This window comes from Musa acuminata, chromosome BXJ1-11 (genome assembly GCF_036884655.1).
Source record: "Musa acuminata AAA Group cultivar baxijiao chromosome BXJ1-11, Cavendish_Baxijiao_AAA, whole genome shotgun sequence".
Taxonomy (NCBI): domain Eukaryota; kingdom Viridiplantae; phylum Streptophyta; class Magnoliopsida; order Zingiberales; family Musaceae; genus Musa; species Musa acuminata.
In genome coordinates, this window is record NC_088337.1 from 28,688,190 (window position 1) to 28,710,914 (window position 22,725).

Genomic DNA, 22,725 nt, shown 5'->3' on the forward strand with positions numbered 1-22,725 from the left:
GGTTTTTATTGTAGAATTAAATATGTAAAAAAAAAATATGTTTTATATGATATATTTTCTGTATTATAGTTTATCTTCAATCTTATTTGGATTAAAATCTTGTTAGACTAGAATATGTTATCTAAAATCTCTTTTTTGATATTCTTTGATCTGAAATTTAAAATATATTATTCTGAATGATTTAAAATATGATTAGAATATGTTGAAATTTTATGTGTTGAAAACATGATTTTTATTTGAATTTAGAAAGCTATTTCCTTGTGTTAAAACTTATCTCATAGTCCCTCTTTCAATGTCTTATGATTTCTAGTCAAATTGAGAATGTTATTTCTTTGTATTAAAACTTTTCTCCTCATCTATCTTTTAATGCATTATTATGTTTTCATATATGTTGTTAATGGGTATATGCTATGACTAGTCTATGGGCCAAGGCTGGGCCAGTTTTATGTAATACATGCTCAATCATGTATAATGCACATGACCAATAGATGGACTGGCTCAATCTAGCCCAATATTATTGTTGAACTTGAGCTCAAATATTGATTGAATTAAACTAGACTTGATTAGTCTAGATTAATTCAGGGTGATTCCGAATTGATTGACTTATTCAAGTTAGTTTAACCTAAATTGAACTTAATCTAGTCTAAATTATACTAGTCTAGGGTGGTTCCAGACCAGTTAAATAAGGATTAGAGATCAGTTCAGTTAGGCTCTAGTAAATCGAGTTCAATTGAATCGATTAAACTAGAGTTCAAGTCAATTGAGGGTTAATTTATATTATTTGATATTGATGATTTTTGAAAGAGATGTTTTAAATATGTTATTTCATCCCGAAATGGATATGACCAGTGTGAGATTATATTCCTGCCGAGAGCAGGTAGGGCGATTCCCTTCGGGGATTAGCGGGCCGTCAGACGTGGCGGTTGGACGGTTCCTCCATCCGTTGTTGGGAGGAACGTGTCCCCACTTTGGCGGGTGTGGGACACCACTCCATCCGCTGTTGGGAGTGTGATATGAGTTTGCCTCCATCCGCTGTTGGGAGAACACAAACTCATCCCGTAGGATAAAGCCTCTCCATCCGCTGTTGGGGGAGTGCTCCTTCGGGTACTTGATATACGCCAATGGGATGATTGATTGAATTTTGATCATGTATTCATATTGATTTGACTTTTGGGGTTCCTACTCAGCGTTGCTGAATTTTCTTTGTTTTTGATTTTCAGAGCAGCCTCCCTCTAGTACTAAATCAGATTCCAGTAGAGAGCGGACCTTCCTCTACCGCTAGGTAGAGCCACTAGGATGACTCTTGAAGTTAACATCACTATGTTTACTTTTCTATTTGTAATTTGATGAATAAATGAATTGTAATAAATGGTTATAGATGATGAATAAAGTGATGTTTATTTATTTGACTTGTGTGGAAAAAAAAAAAAAATCAGGATGTGACATGTGAAGCTCAAATCTTGAAGACGATCTTGGCTGCAGGTAGCATCAGAGACATCAGTGTTGTTAGATGACAATGACCGCGCAAAGAATGAGCTTGCACATTGTAAAATGGCAGGACCAACCTGTGGAGGGAGGAAGCTCTAACGCGTATACATGGTGGAATATTTTTTACACAGAGTTAATATAGCCTGTAATAAATTTCAGTTCATCGATTCTGTTTGGACCCTTTGTGCCAACAAGTACTGGAAATTTGAAGTACCTGGTAAGCTCCATTAGATGAGTGAGGACTGCAACATTGGCTGTTTCAACAAAGCCAAAAGGGCACTTGGAATCCGGTGAGGACATTTCCATGAGCATCTTTTACAAAACCAGGATAACCACTGCAACCAAGTGATACATAGAAGAATGTTGTAAGGCCAATTCCTAGGGAAAAATAGAACTTCAGGTGAATTTTTCCAATGTTACTCGGTTGTATATAAATCATCAGTGGAAACACTAACACTAAATTGATGAAACCAGGTTTGATGCTGGCTGAAAAGTAACACTTATGTTGCTAAAAGAATTGGTATTTGAAATTCTATTAAAAGCATTGCATACACAACATATTTACAATAGGTATAACATCAATAGAGGATCAAACAGGATAGAATCATTTAGAAGGGTATGAACATATGCTAAAGAGGAAATATTCTTCAAAGATACTACACATTTAGTAATAATGATAAGAGAGAGAGAGAGAGGGAGACTAAAGTGATTTACTAAAAACCATAAATAACAACTCGAATGTTCTGAATTTAACTAAGTTTTTTTTAATATAGAGTTTAACAGCGCAAAAAGTTCCATGTAGTTCACTTCAAATAGTCAAATATTATGACTTACTATTGTTGATAGTATTGTTGTTACAATTTGCAATGAGTGCTAGATTTGGTTGAAGCAGAAACAAAATCATTCTCGGTTTTAAGTCCAAAACCTGTCCTCTAAATGAACGACTATACTTAGTGGCACACAAAAACAACCCAATGAATGATACCAAAACTGTAGAATTATTGACCTTATTTTCTTCTCTTTGGATAAATAGCTAAAGAGAGAAAATTATTTATCTAGAATAGGAATTTGGAGTTTTTGATTTCTTTAAATTAATCTGTTCTCTTTGTTATCAATTGGTGAACATCATAAAGGAAAAGGAAGTTTAGCTCAAATATTTTCTATTTAAGCAACCTTACAATAGACTTGCACCAAAATTGGATATGAGGTGCATAGTGCAGGTATGAGTACCAGTGACCAACCAAATTATTTCAGATGCTCACTTATCCTTTGACTTCAATTCCACTTTAGAACGGTGTGCCACTAATTGGGTCCACTTCACTTCTGATTAATTACTAGTGATCCCCAATTCTCCTTTTCTAAGTTAATGATGAACACTTAGGGCGAGGCTCAAATCTTGTCAATGTCAGATAACCCAAAAAGATCATACCAGTTCCATGGGCTTATCAAGAGTGCCTAAAGCATTGAGACCATATCATGATCTGTTACTGTGTTGTACCAGCCCATTCACAACCTAAGTGCCTCTCTAAGCTAATAGCACAGTTTTAGGAGAAGACCATGAGCTAAACTAAAGCATCACATATAAAGATAAATGATAAGCATTTTAATATTGGATGATAAAGTAGAAGGCTGTTAATGAATTGGGGAAAAGTGAGTCTTTTTAATGCTAAATCACAACAGACCACAAAAATAAGATGGATTCTACCAAAGTAGACATCACTTATGATGGACCACCATTAAATGAGAAGAGAAGTTTGCCATGGGTCCATACTCCATACATCATATTATTACAGGTTGTTGCATAGCAACTATATATCATAATGCAAAGAAGATTCCTCAGAAGTGGAGGTTCCAGCAAAGAGCACTTGTGAGCGCCATCAGTTTTCTTCCAAAGCATAGAGAATGAACCCTGAGAAATATGAAAAATCACAGTTGTTGCTTTAAGACTCAGACCAGCTTCTTATTTCCTCAATAAAAGGAAAACAAGGGAGAAGTAAAAAAGATTCAGACCAGATTCTCATAGTTTTGGGATGCTTTAGTATCATCTCAATCTTAAACATTGAAGTAAACTACTATCTAATTGAGATAATATTCTGTTGACTTATGCATTTGGATTTGAAAAGTAAATGTGGGAGTGAGGATATAATTCCAAAATAAACTCACGAGCTTGTGTTCTAAGACGATTAGGACTTGTGACCGAATGCACAAAACAAAAGAGCCTCTACTTAATGAAAAAAAGGTGGTGCCTTGTTCATTCATGAGTTCTGCAAAGAATACTAGTGAGAAAGCAATATATAATCTTGAATCTTGAGGTCAAAGGTTCAATCATAGATGTTGTAATATCCATGAGCTATTGTTCTAAAATGACAATGATTGATAACACATTGCACAAGGCAAAAGAGTCCTCTAGAGAAAAAGAAAAAGAACAGGCACTGATTCTAAAAAGCTTCCACTATGAGACAAAATCTATCCTCACCTAATTAATTTCTAATGAAACTCTTAAAAAGGCCTTGTTCTCCTAACTATTCCTCAATGGTGTGGGACTAAATGTGTTTATCAATTTCCGGACAAACATTCAGTATGTATCATGGCATGACAACATATGGCACAGTCTGCTTCATAGTCATGGCGAAACTCCTTGATCACATTATGATGGATTGCCTGTATTCAAGTAATTAAAATGGACAGTAAAGAGAAAAATTAGTAAAAATAAGCCTCTTCAACTCAAGAAAGACAGGAGAAAATGAGGTACAAATAAGACTACAGCTCAAGCGAAAATGGGCAGAAGTAATAGAATCCATCTTAAGGAGAATAGCAAAGAGACGATAACAGGGAAAACAAGACAGAAAAAGGCATGCTAATAAATAGAAAAAATTCAAGATATATCCCTAAGCTATTGGAAAGATTGAACAGATTCAACAAACTTGGTGGTATTGGGTGTCGGAGGACATACCGGCTCTAATGTGACGACGTTCATCAGCCACCATATCCATCTCCCCTGTTCTTGCAAGAATCCAATGCTTCTCCTCTTTCTCTCCAATGTGGTGGAAACAAGTGAAAGCGGCGCTGCTAATCTACTACCTGCAGATATTTAAAGAACACCCAGCTTTCAACAATGGATCCATTGAGATGGAAGGAACCAGGCGATGCTGCTTTCGGGGCGTCGGAGTTGGTTCACCTGTCGCAGGGGAGGCAGTGTACTGCGGAATCACCGAGCCCTTGTGCTCAACGGGTTAGTGAGGCCGCGGCATGGAAGACTCGGGAGAAAGGTCGGCGAAGGGTGAGGCTTATTTTGTTATCCCAAGGTAAGGAAGCTGACATGGCATTCTCTCATTCGCTAATTTTCTACGGGTCCACCTAAAGTGGGATGAATAAGAGTGATTAATACCCATATTCATGTGGATCTCTAATATCGTACTGCAAGATCATATAGCAATTAAAGTAAGCAGTATCTTCTTCTTCGGGGTAGAGCGGCGGGTAGTTTTGGCAGATGTATGCCTAATTTTAAGGTTTTATGGGCAATAGGTAACCGTTCGTCATTGCTCACGTGATTTGATGGGAGGGATAATTCGTCACATGTTACACGAATCCTGAAGGCAACAACAAGCTTCTGCGCGCATCTCAAAGGCAACGTTCTGTGTAACAGAGAATCCGAACCCGTTTCGGTCAAAGAAATCCGTTTTCTAAACCGAATCTGTGTCCGGGTTGGATCCGGGTTCAACCATCAGTCAAACCGAATCCGATGCCTGATCGATATATCCGTCGGTCCAATACTGGTGATTACAAGGTTCACTTGGTGTGAGCCGGGCCGGCCCTTTATAACCCTCGCCATAGCTTTCCTTTTCTCTCTGTCACCGTAGCGAAATCCCCGATCTCTTCTCCAACCCCCCAAACCCCACGGCCTCCCTTTTGCCGGTGGTGCTCCGCCGCCGTGATCGTTCCAGCTGTTGTGGATTTGCGGCCCTACCGTGCTATTCGAGTCATCCGTGAGACGAACGAGGCAAGAATCGAGGTCCGGTTTTGGTTTCATGGTTAATTTGGAATTTTTTTTCCTATTGCACCCAAATTTCCGCTTTTTATCGGGTTGCTTGAGGTCGATTTGACATATGAAAGTTTCGATCCAGCGATAGATTGGATTCTTGATCTGGTTTCGGAAGGGATTTTGGGGAGTTTGCGTGGATCTTGGTGTCGCTTTGTTAGAGCTCTCTGCAGTCGTTTCAAAAGTTCTAGATGCATTGTTCAAATCCGCTTCTTGGGCTTGTCCTCCTCTTACCTCTTTGTAGGGTTTCTGATAACGTTCCATCCTAGGTTTGCGATTGTTGCTTGCCGTTTCGTTGTGTTTTTGGTTTGGAATTGCTCGCACGATAGATGACCTCTGGATGTTTCATTTTTGTCTCTTAGATATTAGGAATTTAGCTTATTGATTCGTGCTTTTGTGGGCTTATGTTATGTCTTCATAGTGATCGATATAGCTGTGCGATAAATCATTATTTTTGCCCTGTTGTGTTCGAATAATTTATCGTGGTTGGTCCCTTTGTGAACGTTGTGTAGTACCATCAAATATAAGTGGCCTATAACACTTCAGGCATATATGTTTGGGAAAAATGCCTTTTTCACCCACTTTGCCAAACACTTAGCGAATCACCAACCATTCGTTTTTGTTAAATGTCTTTCTAAAACCACCGAACCCCTTTGATGTGGTCAAATTTACATATTACACCATTCTAGTGATTGTGATCGCTTGAATTCTTGTTAATCATACCAGTGTCTGACAAAGTGGGTGCCAGAAACACACTTTTATGTGTCATAAGTTAATCCTTTCCAATTTGAAGGTCCTACTATATTTTCAATATCTTTTTAATACGATGAAACTTTATGATTTGAACAAACAACTACACTGTTATAATGAAACTTTGTGATGTCAACATGTAACTTTATCCTTTCCTTTTGCTAATTTTAATTTGGCATTTCCTTAGTTATTTGTCTGGTGTGCCTTTGATTGATTGAATATACGTTATTAGTTAGTGTGATAAGTAAATGTTACTAATTATAATGATATTGAATGGTAGTGCTGTCTCAGGATTTAGTTAAAAGATAGGACATTAAATGGAGGTGTTGTCTGCTTTTCTGCAGGAGGTGATTGCCAGATGCTTATTGGAATCCTCAGATGAAAATATCATTTCATTTTTCTATCTTTATTGAAGAAACAGTTTCTTTTTGACACCTTTAAGCATTATGAGTGGGACTCCAAAGAGGCTGCATGAGGAAGGGGGGCATTCTACACCTTTAAAACGACCACTTGAGGAACCTGGCAGATTCTCAACTCCTCCTGGTAAACTGAGTCAACCAGTCGGTAATGAGTTTCACCTTCCCTTTGAACATGGGCAGCAAGGAAGATTGGCAAAAATTCAACGTGTAGAACCTTCTTCACGTGATATTGATAAGAGATCATCTCTGCTCCATCGGCTGCCTGTGTCCTCTATAAATTCTTTAGACAATCCAATAACATCTGAAAACAGGTCAGAATTGAAATGTTCCAAGGATGCAAGAGATGTTAAGAGTGAAAATCGGGAAGCAAAAGCAGATATTAGGGACATGTACACTGATGTGAGGACGGATCCTCAAGGCAGTAAGGCCGATCATGATACAAGAGTTGATGCCAGGGGCGATGAGAAAGAACATAGGGTCGATAGGGGTTGTCATGGTGATTTAAGGAGTGAATTTAAATTTGAGAAAGATACTTACACTGCAACTAGTTCTCATTTGACTTGGAAAGATACTAAAGAACATCACAGGAGTAAAAGATGTTATGATCCTGCAAATGATGGCTTGGAGTCATGGCATGGTTCTCGAAGTGGTTTACAAAGCACTGATGAAGTCGTGAAGGATCCATCAACAGCTGAGTATCTGGATTCTGTTGAAGCTCATGAGGCTGTTGGGGAGAACAAAGTCGATTTAAAAGGTGAAGAAAAATGTGGAGATAAGGACAGGAAAAGGAAGGAAAGGGATTTTGGTGAAAAGGACAAGGATCGAAGTGATCGTCCGAACAATATGCAGCTCAGTGGTGCTAGTGGTGATCGCAAAGATCTGCTGAGAGAAGAGAGAGATGTGGAGAAATCGGAGAGGGAGAGGAAGGATGTGCAGAAAGACAAGGAATGGAATGGGAAGGATCCTTTGAAGAGAGAATTGTCAGCTGTGAATGAAAAGGATAATTTACACCACGAAAAGGAGTTTGTGGATGGTTCTGTTAGAAATTTTGAGCAAGATAATGTAGCCTTTGAACCGAAGAGAGCAAAAGATGATAGTTGGAAAGCTTATGATAAGGACATTAAGGAGAAAAAGAGAGAAAGGGATGTAGATGTTGGAGAGAGACAGGAACAGCAGAGTCATGACAAAGAGCTGGATGATGGATTTGCAGAAGGAGATGGAGTTACAGAAAAAGACAAGGGTATTCAGCCACGCAAGAGGTTTCTGCGACCAAGGGGTACGCAAACACCTCAGCGTGATGCTCGCTTTCGATCAAGAGCACGTGATAATGAGGGGTATGCTTGAATATATATCTATAGATTTGTTTCAAATGGTGTGTTTGTGTGTGTTGAAAATTTTCTTTTGGCACATCTAGTGAACATCCTTCTTTGCCTTGTGTTTTTTTTTCCTATAGCATGCCTGAGATGAAATCAACTTAGTTAAACACTTGAATATGTTTCTTTGCAAGTCACATAGGTTGTCAAGCAAACTTGATAAATCATGCCAAGAACATTAGCAAGCAAAATTGCTAGACCATGCCTTTCGAGGAAATAAATTAGAATGGGTACTATCGGCTCTGCGGTGACATTGTGGTTGATTCTTTTCATCCTAAAGAGGTTCTTGGTTTAATCCCTTGTGGAGGCAGTGCCAAGTATTTCAGACTAGTGGTTTTTCCCGTGGATGATCAATTCCTATTTAATGAAATAAAAAAATAGGATGTGAAAGCTTTACATGTCACAATTCAGTTTATTTGGATTGTCATATTTGTCTTTGCTCAGGTGTTCATTTGTAATATCAGACTGCATTTGTTCTTCTAAAACATTTCTTTACTTCCGTTTTCACATTTTTTTAGGGTTCAAGCCATATTTAAATGTTGATTTTTAGAACTCATGCAAACTGATTAATGGCATAAATCTTTCTTAGATAATGGGGTTTTATTTAATGTTTTAATTCGGTCTCTTTTTCCTCTTCCTTGTTCCTCTAAAGGCGGTGGCGGACTCATTTATTAACATTGTTGTACTTCTTTTACTCTTTGAGTTACTCGTTCAATCTCTGCATCTTTTATAGTGGGTCTCTTTGTACTTTCTCTTGTTCTATTTTGATATAGAGCGCTTCATTTTTCCCTTGCTTTTGGTAAAGCTGTAAATTTAAATGTTGGATTCTTTTCTGTAAATTTAAATGTTGGATTCTTTTCTTGCCACGCATATTGTGTTTTTTATGTATTTGTTTATCTTTATCAATTATATGCTGATTCTTTGTTTTTTTTCTTGCAGATCTCAAGGTCAGCCATGTTATTCGATTTTATGGTTTTAGTGAAATTTTAGTGATGCACATGTCTGATTGAAAGTTGGAACAAACAGGGATGTGTTGCGGGGATAGAGTCATGCATTGGCCTTTAGAACTTACTAACATTTCAATACTACGAAAAACTTGCAATTTATTGTTTACACCTAATGTCTATGGCTATGTTCTCCATTTTCTTTCATAATGATCAATTTTGACTTATTATCCATGATATGGAAAAACATTACTGGTAAGCCTTCATCTATAGTATATAATATTGATAGTAAGCCTTCATTTTGTTTGATATTTAACATGGTAATGAAGTTACTTTTATGTACTTGGTCTTGCAAAGGCTAGATGTATATCTTCAGGTGTACATGCACTTGGTATATTGTAAAGGCTAAAGGCATGTTTGCAGGTCTATGTATAGTATTTTAAAGATGATTTTTTCTGACATATACTGATGTTTTCTTTGCTACTTTACTCAGGGATTGAAACATGCTTCAAATCTGTTTTGCATGCTTATATCCATACAAAACAGGCTATAAAGCTTAATAGTTTTGATAATTTATATTTGAAGTAATTGGTCACCTTTTGCATGATGATGTGATTCTTATGAGTCATTCTCTTTTGGAGTTTTTTCAGGACATCTTTACAAGTTTCTAGTTTCTTTAGAGTTTTTCACTTTGTATATGGTTATATAATTATTCTATTCTGGATTTGATCTATGTTACAAATATTATGATCAGCTAACACCTTGACTAATACAATCATTGATTTATCTGAAACTATCTATTCATGGCTCTATAACTTGTAAATCAGAGTTCCTGTTGTGCCTTTTAGTTGATATCTGTGGATAAGTTTGGATCTCAGCTTGTCAGATGAGTCACTAAATCTTTACACTGATTCCAACATTTTTGTAACTTCGGCAGCTAGTAGTACTCTGTTTAAGTAGGTTGCTGTGTCTGAAATACTTAATCTGTTGAGTGTGCTTCAGCATCTACATCACTTGTAACTCTTTCCTGACATTGAATTGCTATCTTTTGTTGTCTTGGCTTTTCTGTCTAAATTTTGTCTTTTCTTTTCACCAGTTCAAGATAGTGTATTTCGTATCTTTTACTGAAAAATTAGAATACTTCTGATTTATATCTAGACCATCTGAGACACTATCATTTGCATGGTGGTATGCAATATGTACGTCTAAGTACATAAAATCACGAGGGGACATTATATATGGGCATTTTTTGATGTTACTTGACCTAGCTTCTGTCTCGAGCAGAGTTTGGTAGTTGCATTTTTTGTAAGAATTGAACATTAAGAATATTTGTCTTTCTTTTCTTCTTTGATTATGGTAAAACCCTTTATTGGTATCGCTGACCTTTTTTACTCGCGTTTATGCAAAGACACTCAAAATTTTGGCATTTTTCCACATTTGCTGTATTGTGAACAGGTTCCTTTTCATTTTATTTTTGTTATTATTGTCAATTTGTTAGACGTATATCCATAGTTAACATGTATTTTGGTGGTAGTTACTCTTAAGATTGAATTAGAACTGACTTTGAACTGATCTTGTCCAGTGATTTAAAAAGGCGCTCGCCTAGGCGCTCGGGCGAGGCGAGGCGAGGCCCGAGCGCCTCGCTTCATTTCCAGGCGACGCGCTTCAAAGAGGCACCGCTTGGGCGCTCGCCCGAGCCCAGGCGTCAGGCGCTCTGGGTTAAACCATGCAACCGAACCATCGTTTTAGGTCTGGTTCGGTCTCCGGTGCTTTAGTTGGTTCAATCGAACCAACTAAAGCACCGATATCTGCGCGTCTTCCCCAACCTTAACTCTGCTCGTCGTTCACGCTACCGCTGCCGCTGCCACTGTTGTCGCTCGTCGCTGCCGCTGTTTGCTTTTATCGCTGCCCTGCTGTCGTTGCCACTATCGTCGCTCGCCGCTCCCACTATTACCGCTGCCACTGTCGTCGCTCGCTGCTGCCGCTGCCACTCCCGTTTTTCTCAATCAGCACCCTCGGTCTTTCCTTACACTCTTCTCTTCTCTTTCGCTTCTCCTCTTTTGAAAGTATATTGTTAACAGTATACAGTATACTAGTAACAGTATACTAGTAACAAAATTTATATTTATTAGATTAATAATATATTATTTTGATTTTAATACTATTAATATTGATTATGATGAATGACTTTGATGTAAAATTTTATTGTTTTGAATTTTGAAACTTTTTGTTAATGTGACATTGTGATTTTGTATGTTAGATTTTCTTAATTTAATAGCATATTTTTATTTAAAATTTTAAATAATTATATTTATTAATTATATTATATATTTTTATATTTTAGCGTCTCACTTCGTTCGGGCGAGCATCTGAACGAGCGTCTAGCGCCTCGGGCGTTTTTGTCCGTGGCGCCTTTTGGTGCCTAGCGCTTTTTAAATCACTGATCTTGTCTTAGAGCTGTTAGATGCTGGTTGGTTTTAGAAGAATAAAAACCTAGGTTTACTCTTTTCTTAGCAAGTCCGTCTCCAGTTATTATTTGTATTCTCTAATCTGCTATTCTTTTACTGCAGGAAAACCTGAGGCATCTGCAATTGTCTATAAAGCTGGTGAATGTATGCAGGAACTTCTAAAATCATGGAAGGAATTCAAAGCATCTCAGGATATAAAAAATGATAAAACCTTGCAAAATGGACCAATTCTGGAGATTCGAATACCTGCAGAATATGTTACTTCTGCAAATCGTCAAGTAAGGAAACTTTTTTGTTATTGTTTTACTTGACAATATTATCTGTTACCATTGTCAAACAAGTATTAATTAAATTCAAAATATTATCAGAAACTAATTAGTTATAATTAGAATTTATAAAGAAAGATATTAAAACAAATTCATCTAGAAAATTGTTGAACACTACCAGCATTATTACAAAAAGTCATTTTGTACTGAATTTATGCCTTCTTATTACGTTTGTTACAGATGCATAAGCACATTTAGTGAGATATTCCGATGTACATGTTTTCAATTTGTATGCATTTACAATTAGGAACTTTAGTTCCTATCTCAAACCCTATTGCTTTTTAGGATTGATTAGACAAAAAATAATGGAACTACTGTAGGTTATAATCTTTGAATATGGCCTCAAATTATTATATGTTTATAACCGAAAAATAAAATTAAAGGTTGCTTAATAATGAGAGTATGAACTTCGGTATCAATTAATATAAGACAGAGTATAGTGGGTCCACAAAGCAGAGTAGGGCTTGTTGTTGAAGAGATCCAGGGGTTAAATGGAAAACCTGCATTTTGTTTTCTGTTCAACTAAATAGCAACTATATAATTATTGATCTAAAATTGAACCTTTACTTGTTCCCAGGGGTAAATTCTGTTATCAAAGGTTATTCTTTAAGAGAACTAATATTCTGTGATAGAAAAATCCATCAATGCTAAAAAGCAATGGAATACTTGAGAATATATAGCAGGTTAGTAGGAAGATAATAATATGCAATATGAGGTATGCTGCTGGGAGCAGAGGAAGACCATAGAAAGAGGATGAAACAGAAAAGGAGCACCAAGCCACCAGTTTATATCTTGTTACTTCTTTTAAACTCTTGTACAAATTGTGATCATACTTCGAGTACATGTTCCCTCTACTATGTATTTTTCATATACATATATACACACAAATATAGACATTCAAGACTGGTTCCTGCTATTCAAAGGCACAACCTCATAAAAAGATGCAGCCATCATTTACCATTAAAGATATCTAGATCTCCCGTTTCGGGTGAATAAATGACTCGTTAAAGCTTGACTGACACTCTTGAACATGAACACAACTATGGTTATGGCACCATATGACCACTTAGGTAATCATCGAAGTCAGCGATTGAAAATTTTCCAAATGTTATCTGAATAGAAAACTCTTAAATAATGAGTTTGGCTATAAGCCAAGTTGACTTACATGGTAAGATCACAAACCTGCATTACTTCTTAACCAGAAAATTGTTTGTGTGCAACCATGTTGCTGTATTCCTTTGAGTGGTAATCATAGAATTGTAAAGTGTTTGAATAATATTTATAAAAAAGGAGGTAAAGCAAAGTATGCTTATTTTTACTAGTAAAACATGTAATGTTCCCTCAGTGTTGGTTCTTTACGGAATCCATCATTTGCTTTATATTTCATTTTCAATATAGTGCTTCTATAAGTTCCATATATGATTGGTCATCATTGTAAACTAGCCTTTTGGTTCATATATATATGCATATATTTTTCTGACAAGTTGAGTATGTTATCTGCCGTGACTAGGTGGTCATATGTCCCTATTCAATGCACATTGTTTCAATGTGCATTGTTAACAAGTTTCCAACCCTGTGCAGGTAAAAGGTGCTCAGTTATGGGGAACAGATATATACACAAATGATTCAGATCTAGTTGCTGGTATCTATATTATTCTGTTATGTTTATTTGGCTTTTTTTTTTCTTCGTGATGTTTTAAATACAGATCTTATTGGCCAGTTTTAATGCACACTGGTTATATCTCCCCAACATCGTCGCGACCACCATCCTCTATTCAAGAGTTACGGGCTACAATTCGAGTTTTGCCATCTGAAGATTGTAAGTCCATTTACTGAACTTTTTGCATTGTTGTTGGTCATAGTACTGTCTGATTTAGATGCTCTTAGTTTCCCTGTCATTTAGTCGGGTTATATCCTCCTATTGTTTTTTCATTGTATCTGATGCTGCAAGAAATATCTCCAAAATCCATATATTGGTTTCAGTCTGAATGGTACATTAGGTCTAGAAGTAGTTTCTGCTGTTCTAAATCTATGGATAACTTTCCAAACTGAAGTTGGAATAGAATTGTTAATATTCATTTTTTTTTGCACATTTTTTTATCCTTATGGCTACTTGTATTTATTTCATTATCATGCCTCTCTAGAACTATTTCATTATGTTTTGCCTACTTATGTTGCCTGCTTTTTTCTGTTTAGTGCTACTCATAATTATTTCCTACCAATATCACTCTAATACCTGCTTTACTATTTCATTACTAGATTGGTGGTAAACGCTTGTTTGTATGAATAAGCTAGTTTTGTTATCAGATTAAAATTACTATTTTTGAAATTTACTTAATAGTTGTGGCTTTATTTATTGTATTATGGTTTGCTGATTACACTATTCTATGCTCCCACATATTTTTTTGTGTTTTTTATTTCTTTTCTTTGTATAGGCTATACTTCAACTTTGAGAAACAATGTTCGTTCACGGGCTTGGGGGGCAGGAATCGATTGTAGTTTTCGAGTTGAACGATGCTGCATTGTGAAGGTATATACTATTTCCAACTTCGATTACACTTGGTTCATGTTCTACTGACAATGTCATTGTTGCTATTAGTCTTGTTCTAGAATATAAGCTCTAGAGATTTAATGTCTAAAATCATCCATGATTTCACTACTCTCTTTTGTCTGCTTTCACTTTCTTTTACATTTACTGGAATGAACTGTTAGTGTGCGTTTTTCTTCTGAATATATCTCAAATTTGAAATGCATGATTATCTTCAATGACAGAAGGGTGGTGGTACGATTGATCTGGAGCCTCGTCTTACACATACATCAGCAGTAGAGCCAACTCTTGCTCCCGTATCAGTTGAACGAACAATGACAACCAGGGCTGCAGCTTCGGTAAATTTGATGCTACTACTAAAACTTAACCTGAACATGGTTGATTAAGTAAACCATTACTATTGACAGATGTCTGCTGTTTTGGACTAAAAAGTTCTGACATTGTTGTTATCTTTTAATGCTTTAATGTTAAGAAGTATGTGGACCTGCAGACGCCACTATTTAAAAGATTGATGTTGATAACTGAATGAAGTTGATTCTTGATGAGTATTATTAACTCAAATGTGACTTCACCTGTTTTCTAATTTTGGTACTTCATTGTTTCGTTTTATTCTTATTTGTGGTGCTTGCAATGTTCTGTCTTGTCTAGTTGCCTCTTGTTCATTCACATATGTATTGCACTACCTAAAGTTTCTGATATTATTCCACTATGTAGAGATTATGAGATTGATGATCCCCTCATTGAATTATCTGAAGGTTTCTGAAAGATTTATTCTGCTCATGGCTTCAAATATTGATCGAACTAGTATGTACGGACTGGTATTTTCTAGTCTGAGTAAGGATTGGTACTGGATTATATAGCTCGGTATTATATATATATATATATATATATATATATATATATATATCGTGTGGTATAGATCAATATACTCAGCATGTTGCTGCTGTGCCTGTCCAACACATTATTGAAAACAGTATTGACCTGTTTTGAAACCTTGTTTTTTCTTGATTCTCTTGTTTTTCGATGATAAAAGGTTCTTGATTTTTTTTATTTTGCAGAATGCTTTGCGGCATCAAAGATTTGTTCGTGAAGTTACAATTCAATACAATCTCTGCAATGAGCCATGGTAATTGTATTTTCACATGTGGGGCATCATGTACTTAGATATTTGTATCACCATGTACTTAGATATTTGTATCTATATATATTTGATGCATATGAACAAATGTTTGTAGCTTCTATACATTATCCAAATTGAGGCAAAAGTTGTGATCTTTCATCAAGTTTGTCTTGAAAGATGTCTACGGGATGGTGCATTACTTAGTATTTGTGTATATGGACTATATACTTTATACTATGTTGAAATGTTGATGCAAAAGAATAAGCATATGACAACTATATGTTAATGTCATATAATCATTCAAAAATATGAATTTAAGTATATGGTACTTAATTTGTTAAAAAAAGTAAAAACATACACTTTAACCGTAAACTTGCTTTTAAGAGTTAGAACTATCTGCTGTTTGTTACTGTCAGATAGATTGTTTAATTTATCTAGTAATAATAAAGTATAAGTTTGCACACTATTGTAATTACATAGTAGTAGACATTGTCTGATTATCCATTCCTTTCAGTTCAAATGGATTTTATTTGCTGGAAGAACCATAATCAATTAATCTTGTCCAAAAATTTGCATATCAATCGTATTGGTGTGTTAATGATATATCAAATGACTGGCCTATACCATGCCATATCACTGAAAAATAATAGAAAAACCAAATTCTGATTGGTATTGACCTATGCGATCTCATTTGGTCCTTGGATAAACCAGTAAATATTGGTCAGTATTTTGTGATCCAATTGGCATTTGAAGCCTTGGTCATATCCTGCTGATTTGATTGTTTATCAGTTGATATTCTTCAAACGCATCATTTTCTTCACCTACTTGTTATTATTGGCGCTCTTATTACCTAGAGGTATGTCTTTGTTTATATTGCATTGTTAATAGCTGTTCATACTGATCTGAATTTAACCTTCACAAGATATATGTGGGGGAGGAATTTGTGCCATCCCTTGGTCATTTCCAGGCTGGTGTTGCCACTGTGTTTTGCCATAGGTGACTAAGGTTCAAGTTATGAGAGTAGCCTCTCCATTTGTAGCATTTCAGTGACACGAGATTTATGCATTTCCTCTCACGTCTGTAGTGAATCTTGTGAAATCTGAGATTCAAACATGTGTTAGTGCTTCTGGGTTCTAGTTTATACTATATTTTCATTGGAGTCATTCTGTTTTTCTTTTGCTGTAAATTGATGGGCCCCAATGGATACAGAATTTCCTGTGTGCATTGTTGATTGAGTCTGTATCAAGTTTCTGCTTCTTTTCGTGTAATGGTATTGATTCACTATGCTTTTATAGCAGGGTGCACTATTAATTAATTTTCTGATTTCTGAAGTGCATGATGCAGCGTTGATTAGCTTAGTTTATTGAGTGGAATGACTTATAAATCATGCTAATTGCTTCAGGCTGAAATACACCATTAACGTTGTTGCTGATAAGGGCCTGAAAAAGCCTCTTTTTACTTCAGCACGACTAAAGAAGGGTGAAGTTCTATATTTAGAGACACATTTCCGAAGGTATGTTCATTTTGAATAATGCTTATTTTAGATGCTGCCTTGTTTGTTGCTATATGTTCCTCTCAGCTAGGACAAATTCTTATTGGGGATATATTTCTATCTTCTGTCAGACATGAAACTTGTAAGATGATGCCGATCCTCATTTTTTTTCTTTGTTGGTTAGGATCAGTACTAAGTCTTTGTATACTATCATGAAATATTTCTCTGTTATGAAACTGCCTAGTCTTTAGTTGTAGCATCTTTTAGTTAGCTACCAGAAATGATGTTGATGCTGGCAAACAAGCAGTTCTAGGGAGGCAACAATCTGAAGTACTTTAACATAAGGTATAACTTTAGGAATTAGGAATCAGGAGGTAAGTTGTCCTTCGTGGAGATTTAGAATGACCAGGATGCTAGGTAGATGTTCCAGACTACCAAGTGCTTATAAGTTATACACAAGAGGAGTAGATGATACCTGGTGGTTAAAAAACTCACCAGATTGTCAAGTGATTTAACTGAAGTTATCACAACAAATGCACCGGCACTGTCTTTTATGTCAACTGCTGTTTGATATGAGAGAACTTTAGCTTTACTAAGATAATCTAAAAGGGAAATATGATCCCTTGGTGCCTATATAGCTTTGAGAGAACTTTTTGAAAGGCTCAGGATGAGTTGTGGGCTCAAATTGGGAGGCAACGGACTGGTCCAACGAGGTGTGAGGTAAAAGCATGGATATTAGAAAGGAGAGGAGTGTAGAAAGGTTTGCCAGTGAATTTCTTTTAAAATTTGTTTTTGTTGTTACCATAGAACCAAAATAGGATGCTTTCTGTAGAAACTGATGAGTTCAGGTATTCATGAAGTTGTGCAAGGTCTTTGCATTGCTTGTTGTATGGAGAATGAAAATGCCGAGTCAACTGGTTTGAGTAGAACAATGTAATTTTGATGAGGAAGTTCTGAGATAGAATTCAGAAAGATGGGATTGGCACGCATAAGTTATTAGCTTCTTGCTGAGTATCCCTTATGTACCTAACTGTCATTTTCAATCGTCTAACATTCCAAGGAAGAAGATCATTGTGCATGCTTTCTATTCAGAGGTACAGTGGAAGGTTGTCAGCTAGGAAACTGTAATATATTGAAACATTGGGATATAAGGTGGGGAATGTCTTGGAGCAAAGAATAATTGAAATAGTGTTAAAAGCAGAGAGGAATGCGGATTTCCAATTGAAAAAAAAGAGAGTAGAAAATAAGCAAGGGCCCACAGCCAACTTGAACTTGCTCCGATGTTTTTCTTCAGTTGATTGTTCTGGAATCACATCAGTGATAACATGAAGGATAAGTCATGTCCTTTGTGTTGTTTATCAATCTGTCACAATTTTTGGAGTGTCACTTCAGTAAACAACAGCAGCAGTACGTAGTGTACTTTTAGTCCCTAAGGTTTGTCTGTATATGTTCAGAATTGGTTTCACTTGAACACTTATCAATCAAAACAATATCATAAATAAAGAACATATATTATGTGGTGTCTATCCTATATGTAATGCTAGTAATTTCTTCCATTATAAAAAGGGATGAGGACTTCAAATCGATCCTTAATATATAAGAAACTTGATGCATTAATTTATAATTTTGACACTGGTGACTGTTTTATTATACATATCTTTTAGGATATCAATAAAATTAGTACCTATACCTTTTTCAAAATCCATCTATCATAGGCTTGTTCAATAAAAATTGTATGCAAAATTTTCTTTTTCTATTTTTTGTTAATTGTCTTAATAAACAAATAGCTTATATGATAAACTTTCGAGCATATAACCATATTTAATTTTTTGGAAATACCTATTTCACATTGTACTCTAATTTCATTTACCCTTTTCCAGAGTTTTTAAAAAGTGAATCATTATTTTAGTTCTCCTATAATCAACACAACTTTAAATGTTTTCCTTATTTTCTAATTCACAAAATTTTGTTACATTAAGCTTTCATCGGGGATAACTTTACAGGCATTACATGTAATGCTATCTACCTTTTGAATATGAAATAAATCTATTTAACTATAATTATGTCCACTTATACAAGTAATCAAATGTGTATCTTTTTTCCGAAGAATGTAGAAAAATTTAAACTTATTCTCTCTCTTTGATCTTCTCTTCAAATCCAAGCCCCCATAAACTCCTACTGTATTCACTATGTTCTTTTCTTGTATGATCATTCAAATCCCCTTCAATTATAAGTTTGCATTTGATTATATTTCTTGAATAATTTTGTGAATGTTTTTCTAGAATTCGATTTTGATTTGATCATCTAGTCCAATTACAGGAGCATAAACTCTAACAACAATTAAAAGCTATTGTCTTGATAGTATTATAGAACTGTAAGTAAAACTATTATATAATAATAATTTTATTTACTCATTAATTAGAAAGTCTTATTGCTTTAGGAGTTTTAGAAGTTTTTTAACCAAATGAGTTGGACACTTTGTTTATCTACAAAGCAATACAAAGCAAGGACAGTGCACAGAACAATACAAAGAAGTATTGAGATTGAAAAATAAAAAGTTTTCCTTGGTCTCTCTTCTCCATTGTAAACTAACAAGCATAGAAATAAACATCCAACCTGTGAATCAAGTCTAATAAAACTGAAGAATAAACAAAAGAAAGTTCCATCTGCATATCCCATTTGTTGAATATAGTTTGTTTCTTCAAGTTTTGTTTCTCTGTAAGGGGTTGCGCAGCTGAAAAAATATTTCCCATGGAAGAAAAGCCAATTTACCATGTAAGTTTAATAAATACAATAACACAAGAAATTGTTGAAGTTAAGGATTGATTTTAGCATATGCTCTACACTTTGGAAGTCATGGAGTTGGCTAGTGATAGAGGCAGTAAGCTATCTTTCTATCTCATCTGAAATTCAACGGTAATCTTGTATCACATGTCTGAATTCCAGATTTAGGTATAGCGTGTTTCAGTTATTTCTTCTCTATACATAATTCTTTGAAGAACTCCTACAGTTTTAACTGTTATATGCTATAATATTGTTTAGCAGTCATCATGTCTTAATCATTTACTTAGTGTTTAACAATTGTCTATGAAGCTATCAAATTTGATATGAGGTTGTTAGTATTGTTAATCCACCGATAGATTTATAACAAGATGGCTAGTTAGTGCTTCCTAAGATGGTACCTGGATGTAGCAGATGACAGTGGAAATTGCATCTGCTAGTTACTACTAGGTTGTTAAATAAATACTATTTAGTTGTGTCAACAGATGATCATTTATAATGACCATCCTTTTAGATGCACATTTATATCTTGGGAAGCTTTATGTATATGCAATTGCTACTTGCACCTTTTTATGTTGGTCTGTTGGACAATCGTACATATATTATTGTAGTCTATGGATTTTGTTAGTTAGATAAACATCATGTTAGAGATGTATCTAACATATGGTATGCAAATATGTTTGATTTATTTACACTTCATCGTGGTTTGTTCTTACAGGTTTTATGTTGTACCTATCATACATAGCCTTAATCTTATTTTTTGGTCCTTTTTATGAAGTGACTGCCATGGCTTGTTTGCTTTCACAGTTTGATATCCAATAAAAAAATAACAAAAATACTTGGTTTCTGTTGTGGTGTTTGAACATAAGGCTTAATATCCAATATTCTTCTCTAGTTTTGTGAAGCAATGTAGAACATTATCTTGGTCAATGATTTTGTTATGAATTTTGCTTCCATCTTTAAATAAGCAAGTCTGAGATTCTTATTATAGAGCTGATCATATCAATGTTTGACCTCTGGTCAATGTCCTAATTTGCATGGATGCTCTTAGTCATGCATTAGAAATCTGAGTCCTCACTGATAATGTTATTTATTGGTTTTCCTGCAATGGTCTCGGTTACAGTTTTGTGTACACAGATGACATGTTTGGCTTTGATGTTTATATAGTACAAATTCTTTATCTATGAGCATCAATGCTTGTCACTTAATAAGATCTCCCAAGTTTGTATGAGTTGTTTTATTGTTTCTTGACTGTCTTCTGGCAGATACGAGCTCTGTTTCAATGGTGAGAAAGCTGTTATGTTGACTTCATATCAAGCGATGGAGTCAGAGCATGAGAAACTACAAAACCATGGTTCACATGTCCAAAATGGGGACAGAAACTCCACAGAACGTGAGAGCATCACTGATGTTTTTCGGTGGTCGTGCTGTAAAAGAGCTTTACCTGAGCAGCTTATGCGATCCTCTGGAATCCCCTTACCAGTGGAACATCTTGAGGTTTGCAGTTGATTCTTTATTTCCTAAGACAAGTGGTAGATAGATTCAAGATACTTTTCTAATTTATGATTGATGGACTTTCTGAGCAAAAGGTCCTTTCTGTCTCAAATTAGTTAGGGAGGCATTAATTTAGTTCTTAACATCTACGGTACCTGATTGAGTTGATATTCGAGAAATTGCATTCCATCTTCTGAGATCAGGTCGATCTTTCAACTACAGTTGAAAAACACTTTTTTTTCCCCCTTTTTTTTCACTTTGATTAGTTATGCATTTTGTAGTGGATTTATGATTGATCCTTACAATTTAGATGGTGTGAGTTCACCATTCACGTCTGTGGTGATAGAAAATTTATTGGCGTGTAGGATGAGTATGCAAGCTAGCTAATGTTTCTATCTTGCAGGTATTGGAGGATAATCTGGATTGGGAAGATATTCAATGGTCACAAACTGGCGTATGGGTTGCTGGTAAAGAATATGTGCTTGCTCGAGTTCATTTTCTATCACCAAATTAGTGATGCATGATACGCTCACTTGAATTCTTTAATAATTCATGTAAAATATATATAGGCGTGGTATCCGACTACTTGTAGTTGTTACTATATTTTCTTAAGTGATAGTTTATTGAGTCTTGATGTATTTGATTCTTAAGCCTATGTTAAATGGCCAGTATTCTTGTGTCCCGACCTCATATTTTCAAGTGATTAGGTTTTCTTGAACTCTTGATTCTCTTGCTTGTCGTTTTTATTAGTATCTAGTTTACGTGCATTTTAATTCTTAATTTCTCTAAATTGTCTCTAAGTAATCAGGTATTTTGGATTTTTTTTTGTTACTCTGATGCATTAAACATTTAGTTTCATTACAGATCTCTCATGTCATTTTTTTATATTCATTTTTTTTCCTCATACATTAAGCATAGAGTATCTTTTTTTTTTATGATATGACATGAGATGTACTTGGTGTCAATATTTTAGATAAGGTACATTGCCCAAATAGGTGGTTTCGTGGATTATATAACAAGCATCTTATTTTCTGTAATAATTTAAGATTAGATATCTTGTTGGTTAGCATAGCTAATAGGTGTCATGTTTGAATTAAGAGTGCCTTCTATCTATTATGTTTCATCATAGACTGAACAATTTGGTGAATTATTTTCGATGCCTTCAGACATACCCCCTGACTAGAAGAGGTAGGTACATGATTCATACTGCCACTCTTCTCTAAATGATCCTTTGCTTTAAAACTCTACATAGGAAATAAAAAATAATAATAATAATAATAATTTTGAATATGAACTTATAAGAGATCTTGCAATGTTACAATTATCATTTATCATAAATTTTAGATGGGTTGCTCACGAGTGGAAGTAAATTTTAGATGACTTATAAGTTCACAGTATTATTGATTATTGTCAAGGAGAGGTTACTACATAAGAGGCGGAGGAGGAAGAGAATGTGGAGGAGAAAGCTAAGGATAAAGAGGAG

At 35.3% G+C, this 22,725-nt stretch overlaps 1 protein-coding gene and 1 long non-coding RNA gene across 2 annotated transcripts; one reads left to right on the plus strand and one right to left on the minus strand.

Moving 5' to 3' along the window:
* Positions 1–3,124: 3,124 nt before the first annotated feature.
* LOC135596642 (uncharacterized) lies at positions 3,125–4,748 on the minus strand. Its single transcript, XR_010480987.1, has 3 exons — positions 4,667–4,748; positions 4,442–4,569; positions 3,125–3,397 (listed from the first exon to the last, which is right to left on the minus strand). It is a non-coding gene; the product is annotated as an uncharacterized LOC135596642 (long non-coding RNA).
* Positions 4,749–5,284: 536 nt separating this feature from the next.
* LOC103971870 (uncharacterized) lies at positions 5,285–21,960 on the plus strand. The gene is made up of 12 exons (XM_009386012.3): positions 5,285–5,500; positions 6,622–8,030; positions 9,009–9,016; positions 11,584–11,759; positions 13,389–13,449; positions 13,528–13,626; positions 14,243–14,337; positions 14,580–14,693; positions 15,414–15,481; positions 16,878–16,988; positions 21,014–21,245; positions 21,646–21,960. Exons 2-12 carry the CDS (start codon positions 6,724–6,726, stop codon positions 21,754–21,756), a joined length of 2,382 nt encoding a protein of 793 aa, XP_009384287.2. The 5' UTR covers positions 5,285–5,500; positions 6,622–6,723; the 3' UTR covers positions 21,757–21,960.
* Positions 21,961–22,725: the final 765 nt, after the last annotated feature.